We start from the raw sequence: 27,471 nt of genomic DNA on the forward strand, positions 1-27,471 counted from the left end.
GTTTGCTGCTGTGGTTGAAAAACAATCATAAAACTTGAAAAAATATTTAAGCGTCACTTAAGCATGTTTTACTTCACTTGGAAATGTCTTAGGCATCTAATAATATTTTCACCTTCAACTTTTACGACTTCTATGATGAATTTGTAAACCACATCTTTATGAAAAAATAGATAAATGAAATTAGTACATTAAAATCACCCTTGTGAAGAAGTTAGTTGTCGATCAAAGTATTTTAAGTTACTGTCATAGAGGAAGATTATGTAGTCTTGAACTAAAAAAGGAGTTAAAATCAAAATAAAGGAGTCTGAAGGGCCATTCAAAAAAATTTCCTAAATAAAGGAGTTTTGAAGGAGCGTATGAACCCTGTTAAACCGGTTTAGAATTTTTCTCTAAACAGATGCATTGATACTGCACCAACTACAAATCCTAGCACTGATGTTTAGACACCGGTCCATGATTGTTGCCGTTTTAATCTCGCAATTGTTCCAAAACGCTGAGGAAGCAGGGGCACCCGATGGAAGGTCATTGTGACCTACCAAAAATGTTCTTATTCCACAATTTTTTTTTTCAAACGTTTCGGTAAATTTGCAGTTTACTTTGAAATTGCCTTTTTGAAATATAATGATGCTTAAAGTATATTCTCGTTAGATACAAGTTTGTGTCCACACTTGTATTTATGATTCTTTACAATTCAGAGTATCATTCGGCAAATTAAAAAATGTCCCCTTCCCAAAATGTCAAAGTTCACATACGTATTTTGGTATTTCGAAGAACCCCTTTTTAAATGCAAGCAGATGAGACTGTTTCCATTAGCTCGCATCGTCTTTTTGCATTGAAAAAATAAGTTCATTGTAATCTCAAAACACATGTCTGTAATATTTATTGCTATCTAATTATTCACTTTCGATGCTTTTTTTTTTTTTGGACAATTTCTTGCCGATGTTAGAATCTGTAGTATTGGGCATAATTTATATGTTTTTTCATCATGAATATATTATGCAAAACTTAAATAAGCAGTTATAAGTAAAAAACAAAAAAAAAAGGTTGGCGATGCAACAAGATTTAGAAATTCCTACATCACCCAGCCCTAGTACACAGATTTGAACGCAATTTGGTGTGTGCAATGCTTGAGGCACAAGCGAAAGTTTCATTAAAACAAGAAGTTTGAAAAACAAATGGCAAGAATCACTTTGCTGTCGTCGTAAGTGCAGTGAAATAGGGTTCTGACAACTGTCGTCAGATAGAAACACAAAGCAGGTCTACTCAACAGACGTGATTTCAACCAAACAATTGACCAAACCAACTGAACCGATTCAAAACAGTGTGTCCCCCAGGAAACCCCCTAAACTAAGAATTACCCATTGTCCCAAAGTTACCCCATTTACCGTGTATGAAACAAAATTCAAAGAAATAGTAAACTTCATAAAATATTTATTCTTCAAATTACATACAATAGAATTTCTCTTCAAAAAATCCCATTGTTTCATTTCTAAAATCAATTTACATGCAATATAAAAATATTCTTTATAAAAAATAAGTCTCTGTTGCAAATTTTAAAAAGTGCAGCCAACAAAATTCTTAGAATCAATCCTATACATTTCTCTGACTGTACAAGGTTTAAAGTTCCAAGAAATTAAAGTTTGAACGAAAATAAACTAAAATATTAAAATCAACTTAAGTACTTACAACTGTCAATACATCTCTGACTGTACAAAGATTAAATTTCTAATAAAGTTTGAACAAAAATAAATTAAAATCAGCTTAAGTACTTGCAAAAGTCAGTACATTTTCTTTTGCTGCGGCAATTAAAAAAGTATTGGTGGTGAAAATTAAGTTTTAAATAAAAATCTAAGTTAGTCATTGAATACATAAAGTTTTAAAATACTCATTTGAATAAATTAATTTTAAAAAAAAGAATATATACAAGAATGATTGCACTTTTTGCCATTTTTATGTGTAAAAAGGTATACATAACAATAAATGCAAATTTACAAATACAACTCATTTCAAGCCAACATGAAATTATTTTATAACTCATTACAGCAAAGAGACTTTTAAATATATATTTGCGGCATGGATATGCGTTAAAATAGAAAAAGTATTTTACCAAACCTTAAAAACAAAATTAAATGCATGAATAATTTAAGAAAATTTTGGTATGGGAGGGTGGGCTGGTAGGTAAATCTCAATCATATTTGTTCTAAAACTGTATAACAGCCAACCATCGTATTTAGACTAAAATCAATAAATGCTATCATGCTCACTTTTAAATTATAGTGCCTAGTACAAGTCTGCACAAAATTAATTTTCAGCCATTGACGAATATTTAATGTACATATTGAATAAAAAATATTCAGTATCGAAGGGGAAAAAATACTTCTGTTTTTGGATTTTTGAACTTGCTTTAAACATTTAATTAAAGGATGATACTTTTTTTTTTTGTTTGCTGTTGCTGAGAGTACCTAATGCAACTTAATGCACATTCGTTGTATTTCCCAGGAATATCTGTTGTGCAACTATATTTAAAAAAAATATTTTTTTTTAATTCAATTATTTTGATTGTTATTTGTATTTCATAAAAACTTCTCATATTTCCTTATTTTGTTTGAACAATCAAGCACACAGATAAGGGAGAAAGAAAGCAACTTGGCAGTTAAAAGGTAAAAAGTTTTAATATTATTTATCAGTCTTATTAAAGTAGGAAAAATAATGTATCTAGGAAGTTAACAAAGTGGGAAATATTACATCTTAGATATGTATTGCTAGGTGATGGGGGGGGGGGGGCAAATAAATCCTCCGATATCACTTAAGTGGAACAAAGTACTAAATTTTATGATCATATGTGTGTCAAATATTAATAGTTGCACCGGGAAGTTTAAATAATTTCAAAATATAGATTTCTTTCTCCTTTTAAAATGCTAGTAGTATTTTTTAAAAATACCATTAACACTTTTTGTACTACAAAGTATTAAAAGCCTTCAACACAACTTAGTTCATTCTAATCTATGTGAATAAAAGAGCCAAAGCTCAAAATTAATACCGTGCAGATTTGCTATACATGACCTTTTCAAATAGGATAAATGCAGAATTGCCATTTGCGAATGCTTAAAACAGCAAAAGTATTTCATCCGTGCAACAATATCCTGCTTATCTCCGAAATCTCCCGTCGCATAGCAACGCGAGATTTGGCTGGAATGGCTACGAAGAAATGTCCGATAATTAAGCGACCTCTTTGTCCATTCGAGTTGCAATTTTCACCACCAGGAACCTCAGTAGTTCAGTCATCTCTGTTGCCATTTGTGTCAGAAATAGGTAACTGTTCTCTTGGAGAACTGATGACCACAGGACCAGAGAAAACTTTTCCAGCAACAAGCTCTTCAAGGCCCTGAAATAAATTATTGCATTAAAATAATGACAAAAAGAAGTTGATATGTCAGTAGAGATGCCAAAATAAACTAGTATGTTGTGGCCATTACGAAACTTTCTTCTATATTTTTCTTTTTTTTTCTGATCCCTCCCCATGCTTGACGAGGAAGCAATATTCCCAACAAAAACAAAATGACACATGCAAAAACTTGACGACCATCCCAATGTCTGAATTATTGCAAAAGCAAAGCAAAGAGCGAAAATTGAAAGTTATTTTAAAAGCCTTGCTTGAATTAATTACAAATATTTTATTTGTTAACAAACATAAGATGGCAACAGTTAAAAATTTTAAATCATTCAGATAATATTTCCGATCATTTCCATACAATTAAAATCACGAGAAATACGCAGACGACAATCTATTACGATTTATCTTTCTTATTGTTGCATTAATAAAGCTATTTTTATTCAAAAAAAAAAAAAAAAAAATCAACACCTCTTGGAGCGATTGGAGTCAAAATTGAACCAAAGCCTGTTTACGTATGGATTCACATATATTCCAAATTTCAACCAGAACGTAGCATTACTTCTTGAGATAGGGCACTCACAATGGAAAAAAAGAACGGGCGATTGCGCTACCCCCCTTTTTAGCTGTTGACACCAAAATAAAATCAGCTCTTATACCCACTAAGGGCTTCTTGCCGATAAATTTTTCTTTCATTCCGTTCATTATTTCTTGAGATACAGCAGTCACAATTGACGACAAAAAAAACGTTCTATAGCTCAACCCCCGTTTGAGCTATTGACACCAAAATTGAATCAGCACCTGTTCTTGTTAATGGCAACATATGGACCAAATTTTGTTTGATTCCGCCAGTTACTTCCTGAGGAATAGCAATCACGCGTAACTCAAAAAACGTCCCATTGCTCCACCCCCCTTGGAGGAATTCGCGCCAAAAACCAATGGGCACAAGTTCACATAGGGGCACATATGTGTACCAAGTTTCGTTCGATTTCATGCGGTAGTTTTTGCTGTAGCGCGGCCACAAAAAACTGGTCACACACACACACACACACAGACAGACAGACATTTTCCAAAAATAGTCGAAATGGACTCAGCACACCTCAAAACGTTCAAATCCGTCAAAATTCGAAATTCGAAAATTTGCACGAATCCAATACTTTCTTCTATCTTTAGATATAGAAGAAAGTAAAAAGAGCAGAAATGATGGACCTGATTTCAAAATATATACAGTTGAACTCGGTTAATACGGAATGTCAAAAATCAAAGAATTTGTTTTTATTAACTGTTATTCTTAACAACCGTGAATGTGAGATACTGCGAAAAATGAACGAATGCTTACCTAAACTTAAAAAATATTACAACTAATACATACATTGTAATCTAACTGTTAGAGCATTCAGAAAAAAAATCCCTTATTTCTTATAAATGAATGTGTTTGGAAAATATTGAAAAAGGAAGATCGTATTCGACAATCGCGGAATAAGTTGCAATCCACAATGGATGATAAACAGTTTTATCATCGAGTAAATTGAAATGTCCACAGGTAAACACATGTACAAGCTTTATTTTCTATGAAAAATATTTGATACTCTCTTCTCGATACACAAAGAGCCTTCTTCTACCAAACAAAATGATCAACAATTTCTAAAAAAGAAAATAATAATATTCAACCTCAAGCATTTTAAGTAACGAGGTCAGAAATTTTGGTTCGTTTTAGCCGATATTTTCCATTGAATGCACGTATTATACGTGAAATTTTTAATGTAATTAGATAGCGAACCAGTCTTAACAAACAAGATGTTCAGTTTAGCCGTGATTACGTATTAAATGGGATCATATGAAGAGAGTTCAACTGTATTCGAAACTCTACACATATAACGATAAGTCAGTAATACCCAACCTACAATCTGTGGACCATGTGTGGCCTTCGAAGCTGATCTGCATGGATTGTTGTTTTGTTCAATGTTACAAATTGAAAAGCATGATTCACAAATTTGTAGCCAAATATTCAGAAATTGGTTTCTGAAAAACAGATGCATTTTATATATAAGCATCAAGTAATGATTATTGTTTTGTAAGTTTCTTTTTCCATATTTTCCTAAGTTATTGAAAAAAAATTAAATATTTTGAAACTATATCTGTTCTGGCCCATGAGAACCATTTTAACATACAGTGCAGCCAGGGGCGTGCACAAAAATGTTGGGGCCCATCACAAATGACTTTTCTGGGCCCCCTCCATATTGTTCACCCCTAGTTTAAAAAATATTGGGCCCCCTTCAGGCTCGGGCCTGGGCCAACAGGTGTCCCTTCTCTCCCCCCCCGTGCATGCTCCTGAGTGCAGCCCTTGGATAGACAAAGGCTTGACAGCACTGCGATAAGCGATACATGAATTTGAAAAGAAATACACTAAGTTTTGTTTTTTTTCTTTTCCAATAAAGTTCAGTAATACAGGTGCAATGTGTGACCACATTGTGTAAAATGTTCAGTGTTGGAGCCTTTTGTTACACAACATCTAACACGAAAACCAGTTTCTTTCACACATTTTGGAGTATTTGTCAATGGTTCGTAACGCTACTATCTTTCGCAATATGTAAAAGTTATGGAACTTCTCATTTCTTTACTTATTTACAAATGACACAAATTCAAAATTTGAGTGCTTAATTATTACACATGCAATTGAAATGAAATTGTTCTTGCCTTTAAAATTTCTTTTGAATAAAACGCAAACAGAACTGCATGGCAAAAAGGTTAATATTACATAAGAGTAAAATCAGGTAGTGCAAAAAATTGTTAAACACGTGATTACTTGCCAAATAATTAAACCAACTTCATGGAAAACTGCTAGCATTTTAGCTTTGTATCCACTATCAAGTTCAATGTAGCCTGAGAATTACTACATTCGTTCTGCTCCCAAAGCAAAGAAAATGAACATTAGGGTGGGCTGAAAAAACTTTTTTTCGAAATCTGTTTTTGGATAGTGCGGAAAAGTTGCTATATGGGCCCGTTATTACCCATAAAAAATTTCGCTAAATTTGTTTAATATTTAGCCGGCGCTATTTGCCCTTGAAAAACTGAAAAAAAGGGGCAAAAATGCACTTTTTTCAAAAAAAAAAGAGGGGGGGGGAGGGGTCGAAAATAAAAGTTTGAAGCTAGTTTCAGCAAACATTAGAAGTATCTGTCAGTGAATTAGTTGAAATCTCAAAGACTTTTATACATTTCGTAGAATATTTAGCTACGCTCCTTTAAGACTGAAACATTGGAAAAATGAGAAAAAAAAAAAATTAAAAGTAGTTTTGAAATAAGTAAGTAGTGAAATGTTACGCAATACGTTACTTAGAAAAAACAGTGAAAATTCAATCAGTTTTATGCGACATTTGTACGCCAATTTTAACAAATGCACACACTCAAATAAAATATAGTTACATAAGATGCTAATTTTTTAATCTTCGGTTCCAATGTTTCTCCTGGATAATAAACGGCACTCAACTACGTCTATTATTCCTAAGATTATTTTATAACTATTTTATATATATTTGACAAATAGAGCCCTTGAGTATTAAAAAAATGTGAGTCCTCTTAAGTCCTTTAAAGTGATTAATGAATTGAACGCAAGTTTTCTTCTTTTTCTAAAGCCATTTCTTCCTCTCGACTTTATGACCCACTTAAGAGACAACCCTCCCCCCCCCCCCGAAAAGAAATGCTGTAATTCTACACCTCCACAGCTGGGAATTAAGCAATTAAAGGGGTCCTCTCTTGCAGTGGCGTAGCCATGGGGGGGATAGGGGGGTCAGAACCCCCCCCCCATGAGACCCAAAACAATATATATGTATGTCAGGGTGGCGACAGGAACTGTGAAAAAAAGTTCCCTGACTTTTCCCTGATTTCCCTGATTAAGTTCACCAAATTTCCCTGATTTACGTTACCAATGATAATGGTTTTCTTTCTTTGCTCTACTTGAAATCCATTGTATGTTTGTATAAAATGCAGTATTTTAAACGTTTTAAGTTGTGTAACTAAAGATATATTTTAAAAAGATGCTACTTTTTTAATAAAATGGTTAAAAAAAACATATCAAGTCAATTTTTTTGGGTGAAAAAACCTAAAAAACAGTATATTAAATTTTTCTACAATGGAAATATTATAGAAAATTTAAAAAAAAAATCCTTTGCTTCCAGAAACCACTTAGCATAAGAATTTTAAGAAACTGTTAAAATCTCTTAAAAACATATGTGTATTTATGATATTACTAAAAAGTAATTGAAATTATTTTGAACTAAGTTCTCAAACAGTTTAATAATTGTTGCAAAAATAACAAGTAATAGTGAAAGAATAGAAGTACTGTAGTTATTCTTACATAACTAATTGACATATTTATGCAAAACAGATGAAACCATTTGACATCCATTCATAGGGAGCTTTTCTCTAATCAAAAATAGGTTTTAATGAATGAATACAGCATTTTAACAATAAAAAAGTAAATATATTTACTTAAGTACACAAGTTAACTCTATTTCAAATGATTTCAGTATGTAACGAAAAAAAATCTTAGATTGCTTTTGTAACAAACAACTTTGAACTGCAAGAAGAAAAAAAAAAGCAATTAGTTAATTTCAAGATATATAAAAAAAGTCTACAACTTGGTTATAAAATTAAAGAATCACTTAAGTCTGAAGAAAAGAAAACCTTTATAATCTGTGGTGACAACAAATAGTATAACGGCAAGTTTTATTTATTGAAAGTTCAATTTTAGCAATTTAATTAAAAACGCGAAGAAGTAATAACTTTTAAGCTTTTATAGTATTAATTCAAAAACCGAAGATTTCTTCTTGAAATCGTGATTGCAGTACGCTAATTACTTCGAGACAATGAAATAAAGGCAAAGGAGCTAAGGCATTAATGAAGGCTTCCTCTTTGCCTGTATGGTTGTTTATTTTACATAGCATTGAAAGCTTAAAAAGAAATTTCGAGCTAGGTAAAATAAACAACCTAACAGACACAGAAACAATCTTAGGAAGTTCATCCTGTGGGGAATAAGTAAGATTCAATACTTTGACGTTGAGGGAAAAAAATGCACAAATATGCGGCAGTGTATAATCACACCTCATTAATTTTACTTTTTTTTGAGCAGATAATTGGCAGAAAATGCGTAGGGAATTAAAATACTTAATTTTGTAAAGCAAAAAAAAATTTTTTTCCTTCATAAAATAAATTTTCCCTGATTTTTTGTTATTTTTTCAAAATTCCCTGATATTTCCCTGACTTTTCCCTGATTAATAAAGTTCCCTGACTTTTCCCTGATTTCCCTGATCTGTCGCCACCCTGTATGTGTATATATATATATATATATATATATATATATATATATATATATATATATGTGTGTATGTATATATATATATATATATATATATATGTGTATATATATATATATATATATATATATATATATATATATATATATATATATATACGAGGTGCGGCTAGAAAAAAACCGAACTAGCACAGGTGAAACAATAAAACGAATGCAATAAGGCTGAAAGTCGCCTGGCCTGTCACATGACTTTTGCTCCGCCTACTGCTCGAGTTTCATCTGCCTCCTGCACTCAGTCTGCCCGTGGCGTCTGTTCTAAGTAGTTGACGTTTTGTCTGTGCGTCGGAAGAATGTTGAGTGTACAGAAAGAACAGCGTGTTAACATCAAATTTCTTTTCAAACTTGGAAAATCTGCAAGTGAAACGTTTGTAATGTTGCAACAAGTTTACGGCGATGATTGTTTATCGCGAACACAAGTGTTTGAGTGGTTTAAACGATTTAAAGATGGCCGCGAAGACACAAGTGATGACGCTCGCACTGGCAGACCATTGTCAGCAAAAACTGATGCAAACATTGAAAAAATCGGTAAACTTGTTCGAGAAGATCGCCGTTTAACAATCACAGCAATGTCTGAGTTGACAGGAATTGACAAGGAAAGTATTAGGCAGATTCTTCATGAAAGTTTCAACATGAACAAAGTGTGTTCATGTTGAAGCGTTGTCAGTGAAGACGTTTTTAGCCAATCACAACATTCCCATCTTAGACCATCCACCCTACTCACCTGATTTGGCCCCCTGTGATTTTTTTCTTTTCCCTAAAGTCAAGTCAGCTTTGAAAGGAACTAGATTTGAGAGTGTTGAAGCAGTAAAAGAAAAAGCGACGGAAGTAACGTATGCACTTACCGAAAATGATCTGCAGCATTGCTATGAACAGTGGAAAATTCGTATGGAGCGGTGTATAGACCGAGGAGGAGAGTACATTGAAGGAGATAACATCAAATTGTAAATAATGGAAAATAAAATTTTTTTATAGCATCAGTTCGGTTTTTTTCTAGCCACACCTCGTATATACTGTATATATATATATATATATATATATATATATATATACACAGTATAAGTGTATAAACTTGAGGGAATGGCTTTACTTTGAACTTCAGAAAAAATTAACCCTCCCCAAGGAATTTTTCTTGCTACGCCACTGCTCTCTTGTGTCCAATGTCCACAATGAGTTGCCACTGAGGCATCTTATACTGGAATTGGACGGTTGCACAAAGTGGCCACATTCATATTCTGGAGCTATCGAACAACTTCTTAGAGATTGTGAAAACAATCCGGTGGACAAATTTGATAAAATTGACTGCAATCTTCTGGTTTTGGACATGGAAGATATAATGGTTGTTGTCCTTCAAGCGTGGCTGACAGTAGCCCAGGCAAACTCAGTCAGTCATGCGCGATGGCTGACAACTACAAACCGTTTGTTACGCTTGTATATAGACACTCCAACTCCATCAGAAAACCTTGCAATACATTCGGGAATTAGCTGTTAGGCGCATTCTGAACTCTAGAAATAAGAAGACGAAGAGCTCGGATAGTGTACGATTTTTTGAGCGTTCTAAACTCAATTTTGAAGCCGTTGATTTAGTTGATTGGGCAAACTGTGTTGTAACAGAGCCACCTCTAACAATGCATCTAAAGGACCAACAATGGAAAGAAATGTGCAAGGAACATTCTACAGAGTTTACTTTCGAGAAATTTCCCTGTCACACGCAAGCTGTGAAACGTTGTGTGAAACTAATAACCGAAGCTGCAATAAAAGTTCGTGGTGAAACTGCACGAGATGGATACATTCGTGCTAAACTTCAAGCTAGGAAAGAACTTCCATCATTTGATAACAAGGGACAATATTATTCCAAAAAATAATATTCATTATGCATGAGGTATTATAAATCAAATTTGAAGATTTTTTTTTTTAATTTTATAATCTATATATGTAGTTCTCGAAAATGTATGATACTATTGCGTGATAATAATTACTATGATTAATGGTGCTATTTAATTAATTAGTCTATAATTTAATTTTGAAAAATAATTTTCACATTAATTTTTAAAGAAATTCAATATTTTTTCATTTTCTCCAATTTTTGATGTCGGAAAGGAGCGGTTAAATGCTTATTAAAATCAATGAAACATTTTATCGGCTCGAACTGGCTCATTATATAACATTTTTGGTGCATTCTAGCAAAATATTTGGAATTTAGTTTTTTAAAAAAAATTTCGACAAAAATTCATTTTTCTCTTTTTTTTCGGTTTTTCAGTGTCAAATAGCGCCGGCTAGATATTTTTTAATATCCAAGAAATTTTTTGTGAGTGCTAACTAGCTCACTACGCAACTTTTGCGCGCTATCCAAAAATTGATTTTGAAAAAAAAAAATTTCAGCTTATTTCGGCCCACCCTAATGAACATTGAGTAATAATTTGACTTCGTAATTGTATGTGCCACTGATTATGTATATGTGCTAAATTTTTTTTAAAAATGTTTTTGGATTTCTATAATTTTTTCCAGTCTGAGTACATTTTTTCCTTGAGTTACTGGACAGGACATAACGTAAATATATAGATATTTAAATAATTACCTCTCCATCATAGGAAACAAGAGGAGAAATTTCACAGATTCCAACAGTTTCTGCATGCAAACTAGAAGAAAGATCGACATTTTTCTTTTACATAAAAATTGTTACAGCATTACTATGAACAGAACAATTGTGAAAGTATTTTTCAAAATACAACAACACGTAAGGGGCATTCATTAAATATGTAAGGATGATTTTGGTAATTTTAACCCCCCATACCCCCCATGTAAAGATACGTAAGGGATTTTCCAAACCTCTCTCCCCTATTTTTGCGTTAGATTTTATTTGTTTTCCAAAAATAAAATGTTGTTAGAGAAAGATTAATCACACTAAAACTCCCAGTTTGAGGAAAACAATGACTTTTATTTTTCAATAGATAAGTTATATTATTTTATTGCTGTCAACTACATATTACAGTTATATTTTTAGATAAATATCTCGTCTTTGGAATACCATTTATCAGTAGTTAAAACTAAGTTTTTAAATAATCTTAAACATAAATCAGTTAAACTATTTACAAACCAATAACACTTGAAAATAAGTAATAGACTAGTTTTTAATTAATTTCAAAGAAAATAAATTAAAACGAGATCAATTCAGATCATTTAGACTGAATGTTTTTTTGACATGTGTTTTGTATATGTTTCAAACTACTTAAAAACAAAACACCCCAAACACAGTGGGAGCCTTTATATCCACTATTCATTCTTTGTTAAAACAAATAAGAAACAGCTCATCCTAATACTTTTTTTACTTTACAAGCGCAAATAAAATATAATCCCTGCCAAACTCTTAACCGCGGAATTTTCAATATAAAATATTGACTTGGAAAATATTATGTAAGAATGAGTTTGACCCCTTCCCTCCAAAGGGTATACAGAGATTTTTCCAACCCCCCTCCCCCTCTAGACCCTTAAGTAATTCATGAATGGCCCCTAATGAAAAATAATGCAAAATTTGAAAGTATTCTTTAAACCTAAGCAGAATTAGCAAAATATAATTTAAAAACATATAAATTCTAATTATTTTCCAGGCATGAATTGTAATATTTTCTAAAAAAAGGTTTTTAGATATTAATATCTATAAATAATTTCACTCACTCTTTCTTTTCACCATCGGCTGTACCATTCAAATCCCTAAAAATAAAATAGCGCATATTAAATTGTGAAAAATTCATTAGGTTCAATTACTCAATTGCTTAAAAAACTCAAAAAAAAAAAAAAAAAAAAAAAACCCTCAAAAACATGATATTAAATATTTGTATGTACTGTAGCTACAATACCCAGTTTGAATGAAACAAATATAATATTGACAAAGTAGAAAAATGCATAAAAAATACAATGAATAAATGAAAAAAATGCCCAGTTTTATTAAATGAAACAAGTACAATATTGACAAAGTAGAAAAATGTGCAATGAATAAATGAAAACTTTATAACTATTGAACACTACTTTTCTAAATAACGAATAAATACCTTTGTGCTGAAAATTAAAATAGTCAGTAATCCAACGTTATGAAGCACAAAAATTGCAAATTATTGCAGACACATGTTTTGGTGTTACAAGGAACACCTTTTTCAATGCAAAGAAGTGTGAGCTTCTGGATGAAAAGTCATCGGAGAAAAGCAACACAGTGGAACAGGAGATAGTATAAATATCAAAAAATAGAAATTAAACAAAACAAAAAAGATTTGTTAAAATTGGTTTAGTTTTTCTATTATTTTTTATGTATACGTCGTACATTTCTTACTTTTATTTTTTCATTTTTTGCTGTCTTATTTCGTTTTGTGATTAACTAATTCCAATATGTTTATCCTTCACTCTGTTTTTTCCTGCAGTTCTCCATTTGATACATTGCTTCCATACATAGTTTTTCCCCCGCTGGTAAATTTATTGCTAATTTATTCAGAGTGGTTTCATTTTTGGACTTTTCGCATTGTTTATGGGTTTTCTTGGAAAATTTATTACTTAACGGTTTTTTCCTGATGGAATTATATAAAAAATTATACCTCTAGGTGTCATTTTATCTTTTTTGATATACTATCTCCTGTTCTAGCGTATTGCTTTTCTCGGATGACTTTTCATCCAGAAGCTCACACTTCTTTGCATTGAAAAACGTGTTCCTTGTAACACCGAAACAGGTGTCTGCAATAATTTGAAATTTTAGTGCTTCATAACGTTGGATTGCTGACTATTTTAACTACTTTTCTACTCGATATGGTTCATCGCATACAAGCTGCAGTTGTAAGAATCAAACTTTTAAATAAGTATAAGCCACAGGGCATGTATTTGAAAACATTTTGAGAAAGGATTGAGAGTGGAATACATAAAAAAAGTCTGAAAGTTCTCAAAATGTGCACAAGAAAAAAAAGCGATTGCGAACAATGAGCCCTTATCCCCTAGCAAGGGCGCCCATATAGGGGGGCAAGGGGGGCTCGAGCCCCCTTTAGAAATTAGAACTTTCTTGCTTTTAGTACTTTTTTCTTCGCAAAAATGTAAAAATCATTTGTTCTCCAGCCATTAATGAATAAGTAATTAAAAATGTCAAATTTTAATGACTCTAATCTGTCCTGAAATCTTCTTCCATGGGGAAAATATCCTGCTAAACCATGGTTAAAATATCTGAGGCCCCCCCCCCCTTACAATTTTGCATATGGGCGCCCACGTCCCCTAGTATATGCATAAAAGTTAACTTTATATTTAAAAGTAACTTGACCAATACTAGAGTATGTATTAAGCAAATAGAGAAAATGGAACAAAAGCTAATGTGACCAGACGTCCCGCTTTTGGCGGGACAGTCCGCTTTTTGTCTTGCTGTCCCGCCAAAGTGTCCCGCTTTGTCGAAAAACTCCCGCTTTTTTTGTTTAAATTCCGTCACACAAGAAATATGACATACAATCTATATTTTTTAAACGCTTTTTCGATTTTTTGCTGTCAGTAAACGTAAGAACGCCATGCAATGATATTTACTCATTTTCGCACTCAGGCGATTGAAGTCGACTGTTTGACATTTGACACCCTCAGAGACCACCCGCACCTACCAATTACTTGGTTTATCGGTTTTAAATGCTCAGATAAATCTGAGCAAGTGGGTCTCTGAGGAACTTTATTTAATTACATAAAAATACAGGAAAAATACATTGTTATCGGTTACAATTTTGATTTGCTTTTGACAAAAATTTTGGTAATTTAACATTATTATATGTAATAAAGTAAACAAAACCAATGCATAAAAGCTTTACAATGATAAATTAAACATAAACCACATTAGAGAGTTGTTGCATTACAGATGATAACGTGATAAAGTGTAGAAAAAACTCTGAATTTAAACGGTATTAACTATTGAAGAAAGAAAAAATATGTGTATTAATCAACGCCTTGAAACATGAAGCCTTCATTAGACAATAGACCGAAAATTGAGTTAAGTTTGATGCGGGTATGATGTTGTGAACAGGCAATTAATATGTTTTTATTGAGTGAAAGACTATGATTACGTCTGATATGCAAATGCGATGTTAGTGGACAGAAAAAAATGTAATGTTCCGGAGAACCTAATTCGCCGCAAGAGCAATTGGCAGAATCAGAAAGGTTAAATCTGTGAAGATATTGTCATAGGCGGATTTACGGGGGTGCCAGGGGGTGCGCCGCACCCCCAAAATTTTTGGTTGGGTTTTGAAAAAAAAAATTAGTTTAGTATATTTCACTCAGAAACGCAGTTGGGGAAAAAAATCATAGCTGCTATACTAGCAAATTTACTTGAATCCAGTGTATCACCACACGTCGCTAGTGCAAGAAAAACGTAACTGTGCTCATATTAAGAATTAAAGTAATTTTATCCCTTTGGAAAAAAAAAACTAATAAATAACTTCACATTGTTATTGTATGCAATAATTGCATGTTCTGTAATTGGGTATTTATTCGTATATTAATACCAATTCTTCTATTTTGAAACAACAATGGCTAATCAAGTCCAAAAAAAAAAAAAAAAAAAAACATGGCTATTGCAAGAAACTTGATCAATAAAATCAACACCGAAATCAACCGAAAACCAACATTTTTAAGGTAAATTTTCAAAAATTTTTGAAGGAGGACTCCCGGACATTTTGCAGCAAAATGCATCCAGGGGGAGGGGGCATAAGACTGGTGACCCTCCCCACAAAATGCTGAGTAGATGCTTTAAAAAAAATATTCTTTATTATTGAGGAGAAGAAAAGATCTCAGTTTGGGAAAACGCAGTTATTTTACGAAGAAAAAAAAAGAATGTTGGGAAAAAATCTTAATTTCTCTTTCAAAAAGAAATATTGATATTTAAATTTTTCAGCAGCTTCAGGTTATTGGCGGCGAATTGTGTGCCTTCTCCCCCCTCCTCGCACAATCCTCTTTCTTTCATATCTCCCCCCCCCCCCTTTTTTTTCACATTTTCTATTATTCCATTATTCTTATTTTTTTTCTTCATATTTTATATTTTCTATTTAATTTTTTCTTTTAGTCCTCAAAGTTTTTCTTCTCCAAAGCCCTTTCTTCAGCCAAAGTTATTACAAAGTACCTCAAATTTCGTTTCTTGGGCTTCACTTTCGCAAAATTTCCAAAGAAGATCATACATCGAAAATCCTTTAAAATTGCGTTTTTGGAGCTTCAGTTTTGAAAAACTGCAGTGTCCCTAATGTTACCAAATATGGTCTTACACTCATGTGTTTAAGACTTTAATTTTGGAAAAAGTTCGAACAAGGGCCTCCGACCTCCTTTCTCTAATATCATCAAAGAGTGTTAATATTTTGGTCTTGAAAACTACTATTTCGAAATATTTAAGTGGGAGAATCCTTTTTTTTTTTTTTTTAATACCATGGAGTATTGCAGATTTAGGATAAAATTTCGAAAATTTTCCAGGGGAGAGCTCCAGAACACCCCGTTCGGTAACAGCGTTAAAATTGTCCTCCATAGTATTTTTGAAACTTCAATTATGAAAAGTTAAAGAGGTAGCGTGGGGGGAGGGGAGAGGGGTACGTATTTCTAGCTGCTTTTCAAAAAATTGATTGGAGACAGTCTATGAGTCTCATTCGTAACCCAAACTATAAATATGAACTATAATCACATTTATAAGAATAAAATTTCTAAAAATAGTCTTGGAGCCACACGTACCTTTCTTGCCCCTAAAATATCATCAAGAACTGTAAAACTGCGTTTTCAAAACTACTAGTATTTCAATTTTTTTTTCTGGGGCGTGAATCCCATTCCAAACCAGTAACTGGATTCACCCATTGCTTCTTTATATCGACTTTCGTTTAAGACGTTTTCTGCAGTTTGAAATGTTAAGAATTGCCCATCCCCTAATCTTACTAAATATGGTTTACATCGCGTTTTTAGCCTACTTTCCGAGTAAAAGTCAGAGAAAGAAGAAAAAAAGCATGAAAGAAGGCTTAATACATCTTAAAAATATCCCGAAAAACAAAAAAAAGTCAAAAATAAATAAAATAGTTAGATAAATATTGAAAAATTAAAAATTGGAAAGTAGGGTATTGAGGTGGGGAAAAAAGTCTGTCGGTCTGTCTGTCTGTCCCCCCCCCCCCCCCAATAACTTTTGAATGACTAGTCCGATGCGACAATTTTTTTTTTGTTAGAAAGATCTCGGCGAGGACATCTCATTCCCATTATTCATTTTTTGATTTGAACAATTTTTCGTTCAATTTTCAACAGTTCAAAAAAACTTAACATTAGCGCCTATGGGGAAATTCAAATCAAAAATAAATCTTGAACTTAGAAGCAAAGTGGCTCCAAACAAACTTTGTAGGGAAAAGCTTTTGATGAAAAACATGTATCGAAAATATCTTTTTGATTTGAACAAGTTTTCGTTCAATTTTGAACAGTTCAAATCTCTTAACATTAGCGCCTAAGGGGAAACTGAAAGTCAATATAGATTCCGAACTTAAAGGCGGATTTACTTCAAACAAACTTTGTTGGAAATAGCTCTTGACGACAGACTCCGACAATTTTAGTGCTCCTGACTCCGACTCCTGTGCCCGAAAATTACTCGGACTTCCCGACTTTGAATCTTACTTCATAGCTTTGGCAAAAATTTATGCACGGAGGAAAAATGGCTGACTCCGACTCTTGGATATTCGACCCTGACTCCCACTTCTGTATCAAATAATAAGTCCTACTCCGTCTCTGCAAATATTGGCAGACTTGCGGACTTTTGGGGAAATGACCGATTTCAACTCCGAGTATTTGAATTTAAAACTTTCAAATAAAAACTTCTAAAATCAGATGGACTCCGACTCTGACTCCACAGCCATGGTTTTTACTGTGAAATAATTGTTTTAAATATGTTTTGATTTTATTTTCAAGCTTAAGTTTTAATTCATGTATTCAGTTTTTGGCGGAGAAATTTAGAGTCCTTTATGTTTCTACATAAAAGATATGCACAGACGATTTTTTTTGAGCAATCACGATTGCTTATTGCTTTCATTTGACTGTTTTGATGTCCTTTGATTTTATTTTTCCTCCGCCACCCTCCGCAGCATCACCGTCGACCGGATCCTCACGATGCTTCTCCTATAGCGAAAAGCGTCTCCAGGTTGCATTCATGTCCTACACACACACACACGCATACATACACAACTACACACACACACACGCACATACACACACACACAAACACATACACCTACACACACATACACACATGCTTTGTTTAAAAGGTGCTGCTATTTTATTTGTTCTTTTATTTATTTTTTACGTATCTACTTCTTCATATGAGTGAGGCATACTTTATTTCTCGAAATCAGCCTAAATTATTTAAAAAATATGTTTGAAATAATTTACGATTTTAGCTAATTTTGAGAATGCTGATCAAGTACTAGAAAGTCGATATTGGTATACGGGAAAGTAGGCTCGTTTAGTTCTAGACAGAACTTCTTGTTTAGACTTGAAAGTGTGTCCCTCCCTAAAATTATTTTCTGATTTCGCCACTGCCTTGTTATTTCGGGAATACCCCCCCCCCCTTTCCCAGATCCCTGTTATTGTTGCACCCCCAAATATTTTGGCCTAAATCCGCCTATGGATATTGTGGGAATGGTCCATGGCCAGAAAAGAAAATTGTCTCAAACCTACTTTTAATGCGGGGAGAAAAACGAACGGTGGGGAAAAATTCGAAGACTCTTCGTCCAGTATCCGCTTCATTCCACCTAAATTGCCAGTCATCTAATGTTTGTTTTTTAATGTATGAAATTAGTGAAGATTTTGGAAGAGGAATAGATGAAGAAGGAAACTGCGGGTCGTCAGCTGCAGTTCTTGCTAAGCGATCAGCCAAGATAAGCTAAGAGCCAACTGTTTGACAAAGATTGTTGAGTTTGGTTTCAGTTTGGCAGGCACATCAGCAGTTGTTGAAAGAACGTTTTCCTTGGTGAATAAAATTTGGACATCTGAAAAAACGCAATTATCAGTTGCCACTTTAAAAAGTCTTCTTTTAACTAAAATTAACTTTTCTTAAAGGACCAGTCTAGCTGGGCCCAGAGCCTGTTGCTGGTCGTCACTTTTGTATTCGTATTTATTCATGCAAAGAATTCCTTGATTTTCTGAAAGGCAACAAGAATTTGCTTCTTAAAATTGCTTCTAACAGCAAGTACAACTGAAAGTAATTATTTTGATTAATAAATTTGTCGTGTGATTCAATATTCTTTACATCAATACTAGTAAATTATTTTTAACTTGAGTTCTTTATTGGTACATTTGAGTTATTTCTTGGCATTTTTCTGTTACGTAAAATATTAAGCCTGTAGGAAAAAAACTACACCCCCCCCCCCCCCCGTCATGTGTCCTGATTTTTAGCTTTAAAAATCTGGTCACATTAACAAAAGCAAACATTGAAACATACACTGAAACAAAGGATTCCATCTTGTCGTCAGCAAATCTACCACCTGCATCTTGGATATACTGGTGGTGTAAAGCGTACAAGGATAGGCGAGCTGTGGTCGGGGTGTCTTTGGGAGCGTCTTCGGCATTTTTCATTGGAGAGAACTCTGCCTCCCTTATCACTTCCCAAGCGGCAAATTTACTGGAAAAGGTTGCAAAGAAAGATTCTTGGTTATCAAATTACTCTTATAAATTTACAACAACTAAATACACATCAGTAAATTCACATTATTAAACCACTTAACATTAATTCAGTAAAATAAATCTGTATTTCCTCAGAACTTTTTAGGAAACAAAAAGGTTAAAAAATGTACTAAGTTTTAATGCTTAGATTTTCCCCATACACTTCACTGTCCTGAAAATTTTGTGCTATGTAATCAGGTAAAATTATTAAAACTTGTTGATTTTTTAGATTTAATATTTCTCAGATTAGATAAGAAATGTTCTATAATTAAATTTTATTTGAAAATTTTCTACATATAAATATTTTGAAACTTTGAAATTAAAAATGCTTAAAGTAAAGTGTTTTAACAGAATCTCATGCATAACCCTTTTTCAGATATGTGTTCTCTAAATAAGAACTTAAAATCTAGTTTGCATACCACATTTATCCCGTGTTAAAAACAGCAGTTTACAATTTTAGTAAAACACCTATATTCAGGGGTGTGCACAAAAATTTTGGGACCTGTCAAAGATGAGTTTTACTGGGCCCCTCCATAATGTTTTTCTCTACTTCCCTATATGTATTTTACCCCACATTTCAAAAATCTCGAGCCACCTTCAGGCTCGGGCCAACAGGTATCCTTTCTCCCCCCACCTGTGCACGCCCCTGCCTATATTTGGAAAAATAGGTGTTCTACTTAATTGAAATGAGTGCTAGATATAGGTAGAAATGTATCATCAAGCTCATCCATCTTGTGAAAAAGAGAAAAAACACCAGAAGAATTTTAGGGGATTAGGATAGTTTCAGCCTGAATTTTGTTGTCATGTTCTGATCTTGAAATGGTTAAATATTGGTTGAAACCAAATTCATCCATCTCCTTTTGAAAGACCAACATTTCACAGGTATATGGAAATAAGATCTGTAAAAGAATTCAATGAATGAAAAGAGAAAAGTACCCAAGAAGGATTATAATCAGGAAGTTTATGACTCTTTTTAAGAAGAAATATGTTCATAACTGTAAATAACTGAATAAAATATGACAACGTATATAAAGTACAAATTGAGAATGAAAAAGGGTTAAAAAACCAGCAAACAGCTTTTTCGGCACTCTAAAATACAAGTGCCATCATCAGTGCAAATAAAAACGAAGACAGGTTCAACCCGACTAAAACACAGTCGAGGCGAACAATGGAATGAGAGACGAGTTGTAAAAGATATGAGAGCAGTACCTGGAAACGATGACGTCAAGGTTACGTCAGAACTACAGAGGACAGTTGCACTCAGGAGAAAACGTCACGGACAAAAAATAAATCAAATAACAGACTTCCAAACATTAGGAAAAGGGGGAGTGCTAGACAAATCATTGACGATTAAATTAGCATTTTTCCATATGTAATATGACTCCCAAAAATCTAAATCATGAATGGACGAACACTCGTGAATAACTTTGGCGGAAGAAAAAAAAAATTATGACCGCAGGACCAACAATGTTGAGCAATAGAGGAGCGTTTGAGATCCTGTTTTTTGACGTAATTTTCGTGTTCTTTTATCCGGAATTTGTTCCAAAATTCCGGCACTTGTATTTTAGATGATGGTACTTGTATTTTAGAGCGTCGAAACAGCTGTTTGCTGGTTTTTTAACCTTTTTTCATTCTCAATTTGTACTTTATATACGTTGTCATATTTTATTCACTATGCAGTACAAAGTTTTTGACTACTTTTTTATGTAAATAACTGTTTTGAAGAAATCTGTGATTAATCTTATAGTAATTTCAATAGTCACTATGAAATATATATATTTAAATATAGTTCAAAGTAACTTTTGTAACAAAATGTGAATCATCTTCTAGTAATTTTGTTGTATTCATCTCTAAGTTAGCATAGCTCCAAATGAATGTTACGAAGAAATATGTGAATGATCTCAGTAATTTTTTAATTATTCTGATTTTTAAGGAGTTTCAAGGAGTCTTACTAAGAATAAACATCTGGACAATCTGTTCGTAACAGGGTTGGCTTTCTGCCGGCAGAAACTAGTTTTTGCCGTACCGGTGCCAGAAACTGGTTATAACCAATAAAAACCGGCAGAAACTGGCAAAAACTTAAAAGATGTATTTAATAACTCAAGGAATTAGTACATGATGTTTGTTTAAGTAAACTAAAAAATGAAACATCATTTCATCATTTAAAAAAATAAAATCCCATGCTAGTGCCCTTAATTTAGTTCAGAAAGGGAACTAACTTTCCAATTGCAGAGGCTCGTAGTATTTGGATTAATTTAACAAAGGATTTAAAAAAATCATACAGATGTGCTTAGGAAAGAGGAGTGACATACAGAATTAAACAGGCATTACTGATTGTAATTTGCTCACTTATATGCTTCTTCTAAATTGTTTGTGATTGAAATTATCATGTCATGTGCTTCAAGAAGAAAGTGCCAGAATTTTACTTGCCTAAATTTTGTACCTAATATCACAGCTTTGCAAAACAAGTTGGCCCCATTTCTCAAAACTTATTTTTCCAGTCAAATTTTTTCCACAATCCCAGCTATTACATGGTTGGACCAGTTATACAATAGATGAAAGTTTCACGAACATTGCTTGCTCCTTGATGCATTGCCTGCTAGCTCTTCTGTTTTAAGAATATTCTAAAATTTCTCATTTGTGCGTAGTAAATTGAGAACCTGTTTAGATTTTTGAAACCACCTTTTCTAAGAGGCAATTGCAAGGTCCAAACAATGTAGCATTTGATTTTGAATGGTGATAATTTTGTAATAAAATTACAGTACTTTGGTTAACAATAAATTATTTTTTCCATGCATTTTCTGTTGCATATCAAGAATTAATTTTTCATTTTGTGAGTTTTTGCCAGTTTCTGCCGCAAAGTGGCAGAAAGTGGTTTTTGCCATGCCGGTTTTAACCGGTTTCTACCAGTGGTTTTATCCGCCTCAGCAGAAACTTGCCAACCCTGGTTCGTAATGCTTTAGAAGAAATTTGAAGAATCCCATAGTAATTTCAATTGTTTAAACCTTCAAATATAATTCAAAATAACTTAAGTGGGTGAATAATCTTATAGAGTTGTAGCAGTTGTGATTTCTAACTATAAGGTACATATATATCTACCACTAAATATAGCTCATAAATGTATTTACCTTTCAATATAACTCAAAATAAGTGTTATGAAGAAGTATGTAAATAATCGTATTAATTTTAGTATTAGTGACCTATAAATGTAACTCAAAGTACTTATTGCGAATAATCTCTTAGTAATATCCCAATCCTCTTAAAAGCAAAGGCACACCTCCTCAAATGCTATGGAGCAACTTCAATGATAGCCCCCAAATAAGATCAAAAATCTTCTTAAGTATCCCCCCCCCCCAAAAAAAAAGTTTCAATTGTTCTGTCTTTCCATGATGCCCCCCCCCCCCCCCCAGTCTTGCATAATATATAGACGAACGCGCAAACGGCGTTCGCAGAAAATTTTTGTCTCTGCAGAAATTTTTTTTCAAACTGCTAACGTTGATTTAAAAAAAAAAAAAAAAAAAAATTTTTTTTTTAAAGGGAATTTTTAAGAAAATCCCAGAGTTTATTTCTGTTAAAGCCTTTTAAAGCACATGTGTAAAACAAATAATGGTTTTGGCAGTTTTCTTCAGTTGGTGAAAAATAAGCTAATTATATGTTATTGTAAAAAAAAATTAAATGATTTAAAGCACTTTTTTTTGTCTCTTTCATATTTGAATATAAATTTAATTTTTTATTCAAGGGTGAGTTAGGCAAAATAATTATTTGCAGAAAATTTTCCAGTTAGGATTTGTGTTTGCAGAAAGCTTTTCATTTTATCTAAGTCTGCGCCCCCCCCCCCCATGTGTACCCTCAGTATTTGTAACTCCTAGGTAAAATCTCTATAAAGTGAAATACGTATAACAAAATGCTTAAAATGAAAAAATTTGTAAACACAAAATGATATAGCAGTGCGGACATCATACTGTACAATTTAATGTAAATCTTTTAACACAAAGTTATTTTAGTATGAAAATATATTTTGGTCTCCTCAGTTTTGTGTTGAACCTTTTATCACTATTTATTCCTAATAACTGTCGAGAAGTTGGAAAAGTGTCATTCTTAAAATAGTACTAAAAACCCAGGTTTTTAGAATATCTACGTAAGATAGCAATATTCATTTATTTTTATCTTGCTATATAAAACATTCACAAAAATCTTTTAGAATTTAAATGCAATGGAATGACTTTTATAAAAGGAACTTCTAGTGCTTTCAGAAATTTTTAGTAAATGAGTATTTTGAAAAAAAAAAAGTATACATTACATACTCGGAAAATTCAAAGACATCAAAAACGAATTTCTCGAGCTTGATTCCATTATTTTTTAATGGCTTCACTATTTTTCCATCTTCTCCAACATAAGGTATTTTTTTCTGTGCAATATGATGCTTTAATTTCTTGTCTCCACTGAAAAAAATAATAGATAAAATAAATATGCTACATCTGTTTCAATTTTCAGTATTAGCACATGCATCAAGGTTGAAATTAATTGAAGCTCTGAATTTCAAATTCAAGCACCATTTGGTAAACTGGAAAAATTTTCCAAGATTATTCCAAAACAGAATTCTTACAATAGGGAAGTTTTCGATTTTTCAATTTTATTTTTATATGATAGAGTATGTGATATGATAGAGATGTATGAACATCATAGGTGAAAAAAATTTGCGATACAATGAGTAGTTTTTTTAAAATTAATTTTTAAAGTTCAAGTGCTTGTGACGTCAAATGGCACAGGAAGTGACGTCATCCGCTCTTCCGATAGGGGAGAAGCCGAAGGACGTGCATTCGACTTCGAAGACGAAACGTAAGGCTTACCTCCTCGCATTTAACTCCTCGCGTTTCTGGAACATTAAACCTCTCATCCTCTCGGAAATATTCGAACATCATCATTGATGTTACTTGAGGAAGATTATTTAGACTGTGCTTTAACGAATCCAGCCTCCATAGTGTGTTCAAAAGGATTATTGAATTTCTAAAAAATAAAAATATCAGCGCGCTCAAAATGTCCGTAGCGAAAACAAGGGATCTTCGGCGGAAGGCTGCCCATTAGTGCCCTGTGACGTAAGCTCTTGACGTTTCAGAAGAGCACACTTTTGCGCGTTAATTTTTAAAAATTCATTAAAAATCAACCACGGTGTTTTAAAATTCGGCGATGGTGAATTTTTTAGTTTTGAGGGTCAATTAACAATATCCAATAGTCAAAATATGAACATTTAATAAGTTGCAACTTCCCTATTACATATATCGTCGTGTGCAGGTAAAAGGCAGTCGGTAACTGCAATTTTTTTCATTTTCGTCATCTATTGTACGTTATCTTTATTGTACAAGCTCGCTTATTTGGTTTCTGCTGAAAAAAGGTGCAAAAAAAGTTCCTTATATATTATTAAATATTTCCTTACTGTTAGTATTGAATCCACCACACATTTCTCCAAATATCTCAAAAACTCATTTCTGCAGATATTCCTTTTTACCTGCATGCAGCAGTATAGAAATTAACATTTCACTTATACACGCAATAGTTTAAATACAAGCAGTCTTTTTGACACTTCTTTTAATTTATTTACTTTCTTACATGTTTATTGCTACAAATTTACTTATTTCAAAACTCAAAACTGATTACAAAAAAAGTTCTGAAATAGGTAAAATTATCAATACATTAAACAACCTTTTGTTTTACAATCAATGCTTAAAAAGTGGTTGAATTAAAGTTCTCATGGTTTTTAACAAAATGTAAAATATTTAAAACTTATGTACATTTCTTCCAAACCACATCAAGTGTTTTATTTGGGTTGCTTTACTTGCAAACAGTAGTGGACTAGTTAACATTTTAAATATATGTGCTTTATTAATTAAAAGTTATACAAAGTTTATATGAATGAGCTTGCACTGTGATTAAATTAAAGTGGTTAGAATTTCTTCAAATGGTTTAACAGCAGTTTCCTTTGTTTATGCAAGTTATACAAATACAAAAGTGACGACCAGCAACAGTTTCTGGGCACTTCTAGACTGGTCCTAGTCAATTTACAATCCCCAGTGAAGATCAATGGCCCTCTTAAAACTATCTACTCCCTTATTCATTACCAACTCTTCCGGTAAGCTGTTCCAAGGTTCCACTACCCTGCTATAATAATAATTTTTCCTAATATCCATGTTAGCCTGAGATTTAAATAGTTTAAAACAATGACCCCTTGTCCTGTTTTCAGTGCTAAACTTCAGCCCCGTAACATCTTTCGTTTTAAAAAACTTAAACAGCTGAATCATGTCCCCTCGGTCTCTTCTTTGCTCAAGACTGTACATTTTTAGCCTTCTAAGCCTGGAATCATGATCTAAGTGGGAAAGTCCACTTATTAGACTTGTAGCCCGCCTTTGAACCCTTTCCAATACATTAATGTCTTTCTTAAGATAAGGAGACCAAAACTGAACAGCATACTCCAAATCAGAGGCGGATCTAGAGGGGGGCCATGGGGGCCATGGCCCCTCCCAAAGCCTTGTGATTGTAGGAATTTTTTTAAGAAAAAAAAGAAAAAAAAATTATGAGAAGATAACAAAATTTAACACATGTGTTTTGCTGAAAAAGAAGCATAGGCCTTAATTGGGAGATAAATTATATCCCTACCCTCAAAACAAAACGTTTATTTCCAAAAATTTTCTCCATCTTTTACATTATTTCTTGATTCCAACTACAGACACTTGGACGATCTCTAAATGCTGCTGTTCTCAGAGTATACCTATTGTTCATAAGACCAAAGAGAGCCTAAATTTTCGTTTTTATGGCTTTCATTTCGAAACTAGGGAGAGAACCCCCTTTTCCCATGCCCTTTCACAAATGCCTTGATGTGTAGCAAAAAATTGCATTTTAAGTCTTTTATTTGGAAAAAATGTGAACGGAAACTAGCTTATCCAGACCTTATCACTTAACTTGCTTAAAAGCAACTTAAATGAAATTTTTTGAAACTTCAATTGCAAACGATCTTTGATAGGACCCCCTCCCTCCCTAGTTTATACCGTGATGATAGCTTTAAAAGGAGGTTTTTGGAGGAGCTCTTGAATTTTCCATCCCTTTCTAAAATATGTATAAATATAGTTAAAAATCGAATTTTTTAGAGACTCAAATGCAAAATATTTCCAGGAAGGAAGGATTCTAAGCACCTTCACTCTTCCTTAAATGTAAGCAAACATTACCTAAAGGTGCATTCTTGGGATGGACAGCTGAAGAGCTATAAGAGCATTCATAATGATAGAATATTTTGGTTTCTAAGCTTTATTCTCAAAAACTATTTTGAGGCCAGCATCTGAAACCTGACCTTTCTCTGTACATCATCAAAAATAGACAAAATGCGTTTTTAGTTTCCTAATTTTCAAAAATTACTCGGCAATTTAAATTTTGAAACATTTTCAAGAGAGATTCCTAAATCCATAACCTCATCTAATGTCTCGATACACCGAAAATTGAGTTTTTAAAACTTCATTTTAATAAAATTTCTGGGAAGTTCCGAGTTAGTTCAAAAATTTCGGATGGCCCCTCCCAAAACAATCGGCTGGATCCGCCACTGCTCCAAATGAGGTCTTACCAAACTTCTATATAAGGGCAGAAGAACTTCTTTAGATTTGTTTGAAATAGATCTATTGATAAGCACAAGCATCTTATTGGCCTTGTTACTAGCAATGCTGCACTGTTGGCTAAACTTTAAATCCTGACTTATTAAGACCCCCAGATCAGTAACTTTGTCTGCCTGACTAATGACTGAACCTTGCAAATAGTAACTTGTACACTTATTTCCATGCCCTAAATGTAGCACTTGACATTTCCCAACATTATCAGCCCACTCTGAAATACGATCTAAATCCCCTTGCAGCTGATTTGCTTGTTCTTCATTTTCTACAGTCCTTGTATATCTTGCATGAACAAAAGAAACATTTTACATTAATGCAATTTTATGAAAACTCTTTTTCAAGTCAAACTCAGGCATATACATTAGACCAGAGTTTCCCAAACTGTGGTCCGTGGG

The 27,471-nt window shown here is 33.0% G+C and overlaps 1 protein-coding gene across 1 annotated transcript; it reads right to left on the reverse strand.

Moving 5' to 3' along the window:
* Positions 1–1,414: 1,414 nt before the first annotated feature.
* On the reverse strand, positions 1,415–23,869 carry LOC129232130 (UDP-N-acetylhexosamine pyrophosphorylase-like; the record flags this gene model as incomplete). The annotated part of the gene is given in 5 exon segments (XM_054866371.1): positions 1,415–3,385; positions 11,338–11,398; positions 12,435–12,470; positions 19,207–19,386; positions 23,732–23,869. Coding segments are annotated over 5 exon segments (523 nt in total), but the record flags the coding sequence as incomplete, so codon positions are not given.
* Between the last annotated feature and the right edge of the window lie 3,602 nt (positions 23,870–27,471).

The sequence above is a fragment of the Uloborus diversus genome, unplaced genomic scaffold (genome assembly GCF_026930045.1).
Source record: "Uloborus diversus isolate 005 unplaced genomic scaffold, Udiv.v.3.1 scaffold_11, whole genome shotgun sequence".
Lineage (NCBI taxonomy): Eukaryota > Metazoa > Arthropoda > Arachnida > Araneae > Uloboridae > Uloborus > Uloborus diversus.